This window comes from Triticum dicoccoides, chromosome 6B, assembly GCF_002162155.2.
Source record: "Triticum dicoccoides isolate Atlit2015 ecotype Zavitan chromosome 6B, WEW_v2.0, whole genome shotgun sequence".
Lineage (NCBI taxonomy): Eukaryota > Viridiplantae > Streptophyta > Magnoliopsida > Poales > Poaceae > Triticum > Triticum dicoccoides.
Window position 1 is genome coordinate 717,023,088 of NC_041391.1, and position 11,647 is coordinate 717,034,734.

General features: G+C 48.2%; 1 protein-coding gene and 1 pseudogene across 2 annotated transcripts in view; both read right to left on the reverse strand.

Annotated features, from left to right (window-relative positions):
• The window catches only part of LOC119325581 (disease resistance protein RGA5-like), a 5,792-nt gene extending 1,302 nt beyond the window's left edge, over positions 1 to 4,490 (reverse strand). For both annotated transcript variants that reach the window (XM_037599312.1, XM_037599311.1), the window contains exons 1-5: positions 4,276 to 4,490; positions 4,031 to 4,160; positions 2,994 to 3,888; positions 333 to 2,376; positions 137 to 238 (exon numbers count right to left, since the gene is read on the reverse strand). In XM_037599312.1, the coding sequence (XP_037455209.1) occupies positions 351 to 2,376; positions 2,994 to 3,826 (2,859 nt within the window). In that variant the 5' untranslated portion in view covers positions 3,827 to 3,888; positions 4,031 to 4,160; positions 4,276 to 4,490 and the 3' untranslated portion in view covers positions 137 to 238; positions 333 to 350. The remainder of the gene's footprint in view (positions 1 to 136; positions 239 to 332; positions 2,377 to 2,993; positions 3,889 to 4,030; positions 4,161 to 4,275) is intronic.
• A 4,443-nt stretch (positions 4,491 to 8,933) lies between these two features.
• LOC119321647 overlaps positions 8,934 to 11,647 on the reverse strand; it is a 27,081-nt pseudogene continuing 24,367 nt past the window's right edge.

The following is an 11,647-nucleotide window of genomic DNA, read 5'->3' on the forward strand; positions in this document are numbered from 1 at the left end:
GAAACAACGAGCCTCCTCGTCATATGCACAGCTCACATGCATACTCTCTGAAAGAGCAGGTATCTATGTAGGGACGCTGCGGCCAATGTAAAAGAAACAATAGCAAATCAGTTTAAACAGAGAGTTGTGTATGTACCTGCAGGGCTTGAGAAGAACCTGAGCGCATCCGTCAGGAGTGCAGTGGTTAGTCTTGAGACTGCATGTAGCAGTGATGGTATATACCGTGTGTCCGACAAACCTGAAAATACAGGGGCAAGGGAATTAAGAGAGGTTGTCAGTGCGTTCGTACTAGTTGTATAAGTAATTAATCAGGAGATAAATTAAGCACGTACGCATGGTCTTGACTCTACTCAAGTAGATTCGGAGGATGACTGAAGATTTTTAGACAGAAGGCATCGACCAGCACAGAAATCCTTACAGACCACACAACAATAACTGAAGATTAGAGTAATGGGGTTGGGATGTGCGCTGACTACTCTGTCCAGAGAAGCCTTTACAGTGTCAACAATTTTCGTTGTCATAGGCCTACAACCTAGGTGACATTTGAAAGTAGTGAGGCTGGACAGGTTTTCGATCCCGAAATCAAAAGCAGGAATGATGGGAGCCTCATCTTCGGCATGCCGGTAAAATATAAGCTTCAGTTTTTCTAGTTTGGGCATACATTTTGCCGTAAACATAAGATCCATCCAATCTCCCCATCTCCAGTAATTAAACTTCCTCAAGCATCGGAACCCAGCTTCACCACTAACTACCAGCCTTCCGTCTTCACAAGAAGGCTCTTTTTCTCTTCCTTCTAGACCCAGAGTGAGCAGAGCGGGTAAGGCTCCAAGGATGCAGATATCTTCATGCCGGATACCTCTCCCCACCTCCAAGTGTAACTTCTGTAGGTTGACGAGTGATCCTACCCAATGCGGAACTGTTGGGAATATACAACCCCATATGGCAAGCTTTTGGAGGTTAAGCGGCGGAGAAGTGCACCATGTATTTAGCAAGAAGTCGTCATCATCATTCCACATAGTTAGAGAACAAAGGTTTTGTGTGCATAGTTTACCGAGAGAAGAAGCAATAACTTCCTTGTCTTCATGGGCAACACCCCGATAGTTAATGCCCAGTTTCCTCAGATTCTTTAGCTGACCAAGCCCTTGCAGAAAGTTATATGACTGATTGCAGGTGTTAACGCTATGCAAAACCTCCAGTGCTTGCATCTTAGCAATTCCGTCGGGAAACTTAACATTTGTGCCAGTATTTGAGCTAAGAAGTAAGTGTGCAAGTTTGCCGAGATTGGCAATACTGGCTGGCAACTCAGACACCTCTGTACGCCTGATGTCCAACATCTCTAAGCACTGTAAGTGTCCGATTTGTTCCGGGAGCTCACTTACTGCTGTCACGTAAAAATTGAGGTACCTTAGCTGAAACAGCATCCCTACATACGCGAGATGACGGTTTTCCAATAGTCTGTTTCCTCCAAAATCAAGGACACGCAAATGCCTAAACTCCATGATCGAAGGAATATTCACTGTATTCCCGAACACGTTAAGTGATCGGACATGAGATAATATCAGGTTCATCGGCATCCCTTCCGCTTCAACTTGAATGGAGAGACGACGGGCTTTGCTTTGTGCCATGGTAGTTAAATTGGGGACACCAATGAAAGTAACAAAGTTCTCTTCAATAGACTTGGATACTATGAAATCAAGAATTGTGTCGTGAACTCGACAGCTCTTCCCCTTAAAACTATTTGTCTTCACAAGTTGGATCAAACTCCTGTTGACGAGCTCATTGAAACACCTCACTCCTACCTCATATGCAGTATATCTACCTTCTTTGTGAATGAATCCTTCGGCAATCCATCTTGATATTAGTATTTTCTTCTCAATAATAGAATCTTCCGGAAATATACTGAGATACAGGAGACATGTTTTTAGATGCGGAGGAAGATCAAAGTAACTAAGTGACAATATCTTTATCATTACTTCGACACTAGGATTCCTTTCAAGTGAACGACCAATTGAATCTTTCACTTGGTTCCATAGATGCTCTGATCTTCCTGTGTTAGCCAACAAACCAGCTATAGCAATGATTGCCAAAGGCAACCCATCACACTTTTCCAAGATTTGATTAGAAACTTTCACGAGCGATGAAGGGCAATCTTCTTCAGAGCTGAATAATCTTATTTTGAATAGCTGTCTTGAGTGCTCCATATTAAGAGGCCTTATATTATAAATATGGCCACCGATTGATGAATGACATGAACATGCAACATCACTCAGCCGAGTAGTGGTGATTATTACACCACCGCATCTGGTCATGGGAAATGCATACTTAATAACATCCCATGTTTTAACATCCCATATGTCATCAATCACTATAAAATACCTGCACATGATTTTTTAGTAGTATTAGTTAGTATGATGTGTTAAAATGAAGCATACAGCAAAAGAAGAAGAAACGGAAATTTCCATGTTCTCATTGGCAACATGCAAAAGATAAATGGATCGGCTCTATGCAACTTAAACAGGGCCACATGACCAGAAAACACCTATATAGTGTTTCTACTCATATAAACGTGTGCTTATTAAACAAAATATGTTTTCCTAGATAGGCCATATAAGAGAAAAAGAGCTCTAAGCATTTTGGAGTAGTACATATTGTGTAGCATACATGCTTGATTGAAGATTGATGCTATCTCTTTATTGCGGAAAAGATTGTCTTTTAGTCTATATGCATTCTGAGATGCACACACGTGCCGAATAACTATACTAATCATATGTTCTTACTGCTTATATAAGACTTATTTTCCCTCCAAATGCAACAACCTAGTTAACTAGTAAAGTAATGCAAATAAGTGCTTCCATACATTTGGCAATTAATTTTCTCCTAAAAAGTATATAATTACTTATTTTGATTCTTAATTAGGAGTGTATTTTTCTATGCGAGAATTCTTGATTTAACTTTCTATGGGTGATAAGTAAATTTAAAGAAATATATAATACCTTTTTTCTGCTAGGTAGTCGGTAATCTTCCTTATTAGTTGTTGTATGCTCCCTGCTTCGGTGTCAGCATAATCTTGACACCCAACTTCACTTAGGAGGGTTCTCAAGATATTTTTCATATCTGGATTTCGTGACACTGATATGAAAGCCTTACACTTGAATTTCTCTTTCAGCTCTTGATACACTTGGTTTGCAAGAGTTGTTTTGCCCATTCCTCCCGATCCAACAATGGAGACCATCTTCACTTGTTGTTGTGTTGATGTAACTCCATCCTCGTCAGTTAACAACTTGATCAACTCAGCCTTGGGTTCATCAATTCCGACGAGCTTTGATGCATGCTCAAAGATAGCAAGAGCTCTAGGGTCAACGGTCACATTTTTGGTATTGGAGAAGGTCTCACGACCCTTGTACCTTGCGTTCCTATCACCCACCTCAATGATCTGTTTCTTCAGATCATGAATCTCCTTGCCGATTCGATGACGAGCCTTCATATTTCCCAACTTCCCTAGAGAGCTCTTGATCTTCTCAATGAGGCCATCTGGTTTTTCGTCTTTGTTACCAACGCTTTGAATGAAGTCATCGATGGCATCCTCCATGTCATAGGACAATTCCCGCACCTCATTCATCCAAACTTTATCCTGCACATCGAGATCCTCCTCCTCCTCCGACATCTTGAGGAGAAAAGCTTCCATGGCGGCGAGCTCATGAGTGAGAGACCTGATCTCCTTGCGCACACCCTTAAAACGCTTGTACTCGTCGCCGAGCAGGGTGGCCAGCTTCCCCAGGACAGGTTTGAGGACCCCCGTGGCCACAGTCACCAGAGCCGCCTCCATGGCCTAAAAGCTCGAATGCACGGCCAGTGATCGAACAGGAAAGTTTGCGCCAAGTCTAGACCCTGAAAAGAGGATGGATTAGTCATACTTACGCCACTCACCCAGAGGCTGAAGAAGTTACAAATCGACAGCGTACGTGGGAGCAAGCATATATACGAGGGAGCTCTTTTTTTTTCTTCACTTTTGTAAGAGGCATATGAGTACCTAGCCTAGCGGGGTCTGGAATTTCTTCACTAGTTGCAACTCGGAGCAGTGCGGTTGCAGCTGGATCCGTCGCCACTCTCACCGGACCCGCGGCATCCTTGCTTGCTTAGAGCTTGATCTGTCGATAATTCTGCATTGAAGCCACTGAATTCATGAGCAGTGAAGAGGAAAATTCGCGTAGCCAACCTAAACCTACACACTGAAAAGAGGATTCGCTAATCCGAATAAGCCCATGCCGGCCGTACCTGGCGGGATTCTATCTGCAGCAGAAGACGGCTAGCGACGTCGTAACCCGGGCACCGTGCCGGCGATCGAGGAGTAGGGGCGAGCAGAGCGGAGCAGAGCAGTAGCGCGAGAGTGGGTGTGGTGTAGCTCGGACACCGAGAGACGAGGGCGCGCGGGCAGAGCAGAGCAATAGCACGAGAGTGGAGCAATCCGGTCTGTGGCAATCCTTCACCAAAACGCGTACGCAAACTGCAGGGCCGCAAGGAGAGGATGGAAGTTATCTAGTATGCGTGTGTGGTGCGGTGTGTGTGTATTGGCCAGCCACACGCGTACCTGACGCTGCACTTGACTTGGCTTATCTTCCTGATCACGCGTACGTGAGTTGTGGCTGCTATCGGAGTGCCAGTCGTGTGCAGCCTATCGTCATTGTGCAGAAAAGGAGTGGAAGGCACGCATGGCCCAAAAGAGGACGGAGAACGTTCTCAAGATTGCGATTGCCACGACCATCAAGACCCACCTACTCCAGCATGCATCCATTCATTCCGAGCATCTACATCCGGATACAGCAAATCCGACCCCTGAAACGAACGCAGACGTGCGTTCGCTGACAGTATTGACCAGAGTCCGGAGTCGGTGAAGTCCACTACGACGCGAGTGCCTGGAATGGCCGTGTACCATACGGGGCACCAGAGAATGTGACTCTGCCTCGCCAAGGTCCGCCGCTGCCTCCCGCGCCTGCTGCCTCGCCCATGTGTTCACCTCCGTCTCGGCGCACCAACGAAGCGGTTGCGCATCCGCCACCCCGTTCGGACGCCAAACGGTCTGCACCGCCTCCAGTGAGGCAGAGGCAAAACACCTCGCGTCAGATCCATGTGCCATTTGGGCGGACGCAATGGATTCCCGACAGAAGGACTCCAAACGGTGCCGTCGGGCAGCCTCCCCGGAGCGGTGAAGCGCAAGGTTGGCAATCATCTCCTCAACGGGGCCATGTGGGACGAGCTCCGGGTCAATGAATCTGGAGGTGTAGGACTCGGATCCGCTGCACGCCATCCTGAAGAAGATAGGAGATCGTCGGACATAAACTTGGGTGGTGGAGTGGACTGGAGGGAAGTGGAGTGGGGTAGCAAGGGTTTGGTCCGGGAAGCGGATGGGGATGGATATATATGGGGTCGGATGGGCCAGTGTGGGCCGGGTCCGACGTGACAGACGCGCATGGTCACATCTAGGCCACCCGATATCCACCTCATATTTGGACTGGATATTAGTGGTGCCGGTCAGCCCGGACGTTTGAGGCCGGCTTGCGGCGCCCATCTGGGTCGGTGTTTTTTGACCGGTCAGCTGTCCCGCCTGAGCGTTTGAGAGAAGTTTGAGGAGCCTGGTCATAGATGCTCTCACCACTAAAAATGTTGAAACCATGGATTATTGCTGGTACTATTGAAAAAGACGCCACATGTTTTTGAACAGCAACTTGGATGATCAAGAGATGGAAATCCATAGCATTTCACAACATAAATGTGACGGGGACATTTCATGAAAAGTTTTCAGTGACATACAACAGCTCGGCTACTCACGCATTACCGAAAAAGGGTATCCCCCGCTTTGTATACAAAGCAACCAACCGGATCATACAGGGATAGGTGCTGGGGCGGAAGCAGCACAGCCACGCCCAAAAGAAACAACAGAGAAAGAGCAAAAGAAACAAATGCCGACAACGGCGGATCAACAAAAACGAAGAAGCCTCGCGATCGCTAGGCCCACCGGTCTCATCCACTAGGCTCCAAGACTCCGAAGCGCCGGCACCAATCAACACCTCCAAGAAGGATCGCGACGATGACGACGCTGCTGCCAAGGGTTTCCCCCGGTACACGACGAGGCGATAGGAAGAGTAGCCCCCGACGCCCTCCCGGAAGGTCAGGCGGCACCCACAGGCGCCACCACGCCGGGGTCGGCCACGCCGACAGGGGTTTTCCCCGATCCCAACCCGCACCTCGGGCGCTCCGGATCCCGCCACCAAACCAACCACCACCCAACGCCAACGCGGTCATGAGGCCTCCACGCCGTCTCACCACGGCACCGCGAAGTGAGAACAGCACGATGAAGAATCAGAGCCGGGACTAGGGCATCAGCACCATCGGCACGCGGGAGGGCCCCACCTCCACCGTCAGTGACAGTAGCCGTCCGGACGCAATAGCAGGAGCACACCAGGCCCGTAGGCCCACAGGCCCGGCCGAGCCCTCGTGGGCCCATAAAGCTCCCGCCTTCGCGCTGCTGCCGGCACGCCATTGGCGCCGACGCCCCAAGTCCGAGCCGCTCCTCCTCCTCACCGCGCCGCAGACAACGAGACCATGCCGGGGGGACGGCCCCCAGGGGCCCAGATGGGGCCCGACGTGCCCGGATCTGGGCCGGGGGCGCGTCGACGGCCACCCGGCACCACCACGCCGCCCCGCCGCCAAGGAGCGGCGCCGTCACCACGCCGGCCGCCGGCCGCCACCGCAGGGCCGCCGGACCGCAGCCAAGCCGGGCTGCACCGCCGCCGCCTCCCTGCCCCGGGAAGGGAGCACGGGCGCACGGGGACTGGAAGGCCCGCCGCCGCCGGCACCACCCGGGCCAGCGGCGGGGGGAGATGGGGAGGGCGGGGTCCCGCGGGCGAGGGGCGCGAGCTCCGCCCCGGCCACCTCCCGGGGAGGCGGCGTGAGGCGGCCAAGACGGAGGGGGGGTAGGGCGGAAGGGGGGCGGAGGCGGGGGGCGGGGCCGACGACCGGCGGCGGCGGGAGGGGCGGCGGCGGCGGAAGGGGCGCGGGGGAACCCTAGTGGGGGCACGGGGAGAGAAAACAATAAGCGAGAGTCAAGTATGGCTACTCACGCATTACGTACAACTCATTGTTACGATGATAATCAAGAAACATAGGGCTAACTCAAACCTCAAATTAAAACCAGTACAATTATTGCTTACATAACTAAATAAATCGGAACTTATGATAAATAAGAAACATCGGGCTAGCTCAAACCTCTAATTAAAACCAGTACAATTATTGCTTACATAACTAAATAAATCGGAACTTAATAACAGATGTCTTTGTGTCCAGGTGGAGATTCGGAGACATGGTGCAAAGATTTGGATGCCCAAGACCAGGATTGTCATCATCATCATGCAGCCCAATCATGAACAGGGAGTGTCTCTGTTCCAACTTCCAAACACTCAAGCATACGGAGAGCTGTACTGCAAATCGTCGGTGACATCAAATTTTAGTAATGACATTTTGCAATTGTATAGTAAACTGCAATGAAGTGTAAGCGTATATAACAACATCCTGACCACTGAAAAAATGTGGAGGGCTTAACTATGAAGAGTTCTGCCTATGATCTAGCGTAGCAGCTGAATCATTTTTCTTTTTCAAGGGAAACGGATTTTTTGTTCATCTTTTGTTTTGAGGGAAAAGGTGGCATTTTCAGCTTGCCGGAGAACTTGCTTAAGGAAATAAGCAAGACAGAATACATTTCTAAATTTAGTAAGGAGGACAAAAAGGGGAAATTATCCTAAGTTGTATAGGACCAGGTGCTTACAAGACGAATTGCTATCAATATAAGATGTACCTTTAGTCGTTCATCCATTGAACAAGTTAAATTTTAGTTGTTGTACTCAGTTTCAAGACAAGTGTGACGAGGTTGGTAGTGGCATTGCAAAGTCATAGCTTGTGAAGCACGTGAGACAGAGTTACTTTTGTTAAGGGGGGATTTCGTCGATCAATAAAAACTGAAGACGTACTGACGATGCACACAGTGCAAACATGCACAGTTCTTAACACAATCCAAACAAGGGATAAAGCTACAACTTGTTATGAAAACATGCAGTACATCATAAATATCGTATGTTCTTGGCTTCATAGAAAGAGATGTATATATGCATAAAAATACTGCTCAAATTTGAGATGATGTACCGGGTGAGCAGAAGCAGCAAGCAGCAACTCTAATGTTCTTGGCTTCTACTTCAAAATTAATTGAAGTAAAATTGTCTTGTCTCCTCAAGAGAGAGTTTGTAGAGATTCGAAGCCCAACACCATCAGCGGCATCTTCATTCAACTCATTCACGAATAGAAAAATCACATAAATAATCATCTGCTACTGAAGCATCTAGAGAATACACTGCAAAATAATAATTGGTAACATCAAAATGTAGTGGCGGTACAAATATAGCAAGCATGTGTATAACTGTAAAATGAGAATAGCTCATGAAGTGTGGAAATTGCAACAGTGGTAGAAAGCCTCTCCTTGATCGATATCTACCTTGCCAAAGAACATATATATCCTTGCAGGAGGAAAGATTTAGGCAAGAATACATTGCTAATGCAAGGTGGGCAGAAATGAGATGTATATCAGTCCTAATTAATAGAGTTGTGCAGGGCACAAAATAATTAACACACCACTTCTAAAAGAGAACTACAAAATGTACCAATGAGTCTTTCAGCACCAAATGTACCATGCTAGAAATAAATTACATTGCCCAACGAAGATGAAGGGAGTGTAAGTAAAGTATCAGTACATGCATCATAAAAGGGACAAGGATCTATCTAAAACTCTTAAAACCAGACCTCATATGTTAGCATGCTGGTGATATACGCACCTTGGTCTATATTTTCAGGTCCAGCAGCAACCCCCCCATTCCTGGTCCTTGGCTTGTTTAATCGAAGCTGGGCAGACGAGAATAACATATACTGTCAACTTTCTGAAAGAGTAGACTGGGATGCTTGTGATGTGTGCTGGCTGCTCTCTCCATAGCAGCCCGTACAGCTTCAACAATATCAACATCACCATTTACTCTGCATTTGACAGTGCTGAGGCAGGGGAGGTTCTCGATTCCGAAGCCCAGATAGTTAGCTTCAACTAGGCACCAATAGTAGAGCACCAATTTTTCTAGCTTGGGCATGGATCCCGCCGCAAACATCAGATCTACCGGGTACTTACTAGTTCCATTATAAATAAAAATCCTCAAGGATTGGAACCCAACTTCACCACTTATTCTGAGCTTTTCATTTGACTCTGATTTTTCTGTCAGGTCCAGAATGTCTAGAGCAGGTAAGGCCCCAAGCATGCAGAGATCATCCTGCTTGACTCCCTCCACTTGAAGGATTAGTTTTTGCAGGTTTCTGAGGGAGCTCACCCATTTCGGAATCTGTGGGACCTCTAAAGACAAGTTAACAAGCTTCTTGAGGGTAAGCGGCCACAAAGGTAACTGTAAGAGGTCGCTCTGATCCTCAATAGTCAAGGAGCGAAGGTTTTGCTTGCCTAGCTCACACAGGGAAGAGAAAATAGCTCTTTTGCGCTACTCCCCAATCTCAATGCTATCGGCAGTGTCAGGATCAAGGACCAGGTTCCTCAAATTCTTTAGCTGGACAAGGCCCGACAGGAAGTCTAATGACTGTAGGCCGACACCGACCGCTTTCAACGTCTCCAATGCTTCCATCTTCGCAACCCCATCAGGAATTGTAACACCATAGTCAACAAGTAGATGCGACAATTTTCTGAGATTAACAATAGATGCAGGTAATTCCTTTACCCCAGTACTGCTTAGATCCAGTATCTCTAAGCATCCTAGACGCCCAATTTGTTTTGGGAGCTCCCTTATTCCTCCTAAATGTCTCAAGTTCAGGTACCTCAGCTGGAACAACCTCAAAATATTTTCAAGATTTTGTTCTGAATAACGGTCATAACAGATCATGTGCAGAACACGCAGATGTCTGAACTTCTCCAAAGAAGGCATTTCCACGAAAGCTCCATACACTGATCTGACATGGGACAAATCCAGGCCTGCTATTGGTATTGTTGATTTTTCTTGCTTGCAACCTTGTAGAGATAACCGACGAATGCTTTCTGTCCCAGCTGTTGGATTGGAAATGCTCAGGAAAGTAACAAAGTTCTCTTGAATAGCCTTGGATTTGATGAAATCAAGAATTACGTCATGCACTCGACAATACTCCACCTCACCATATTCATTTGTGTCCTTGGGTTGGATCAAGCCCCTATTGAGGAGCTCATTGAAACACTTTTCTCCTGTCTCATGTATTGTAAGCCCTTCTTCTTCAGGAATGAATCCTTCACCTATCCAGTCCCGTATCAGATCAATCCTATAAATTGAAGAATCCTCACGAAATATACTGATATATAAGAGACAAGTTGTTGAGTAAATAGGCAGTTTTTCGATTAAATTAATCCATGAATAAATCATGAGCATGACATGGACAGCATTGATAACATACTGATTATGATCTAACAGAGCATGTACTACGCATATAGTAGAGACATCTACGCATACCGCTAGTACTGCTACAACAGAAAGAAACACGAGAGGGATAAGCGATGTATACCCTCCAATCGGCCACGCGGTGGCGGTGGCGGTGACAGCAGCCGCGGCATCCTCGGCGGCCTTCTTGTCGGCCTCGGCTTTCTCAGCGGCGGCACGGTCGGTGTCGGTCGACATGGTGATGATGAAGGTGATGCGGACGTAGATGAACAGAAGCGAGCAGTCGCGTAGTCGCTACCCAAAAACCTAATCGCCCCTCTCCCCGTACAGGATCCGGAGAGGCGTGGTTTCGGAGGCCTGCTCTCCCGTCAACCGTGTACGCGGTGAACGGGACGGAGTCGCCGGCGGCAGCAGCAGCAGAGGAACGACGTGGGCGTGGAGGCGGAGATGCGTTCTGTTTCGTGACGGCTAGGGTTGGCAGCGCCCCACATATATATGTGCGGCCGCGCGTGGAGAGACGTGGGCTGAACCCACGTCCAAGTCGGTAGCCCACGATCCGACGTCTCAGATCGTGGCCCCACCTGTCAAAGACTCTCCGTTCCTGACCGGCAAAAAGAAGCGCATAGGAGTGAGCTCGGCTCGGCTCAATCCCGCAACCCACGGCGCGTCGTGACGAGGCGTGGCGTGGCGAGGCGAGCGGAGGAGGAGGAGTGCGCGAGGGCCTCATCTCTTCTCAAGCTCCAATAGCATGAGGGAGAGAGTCCCTTATAAACCACTCCAACTCTCCTTCCACTTCCAAGGTGGGACTAAACTTCCCACACACCTAGTGCCATATAACCCACATGGGCCCTTAGAGATTTTTCAGAAATTGCAATATGGGCCTAGAGCCCATCTCAGATTTCAGCAATCCCCCACCAGATCTCGAGGGCCCATAGTGTCCTCTGTTCCAAATACTGTTTTGATATACTAGTGTTTCAGTGAAGACCTGTTAAGGTTGAGCTTCACCTAGAGCAAGTAGCTACATTCCTTCACAACTGAACAATGGACTATGCCTTGAATTGTCAGTTTGGCGTAAAGAAGTTTCACCACATGTCTTACTAGTACTGGGCTGCCGAAGGCTGACCCCTCGGGTGGAGCATATAAGTCACACTCCT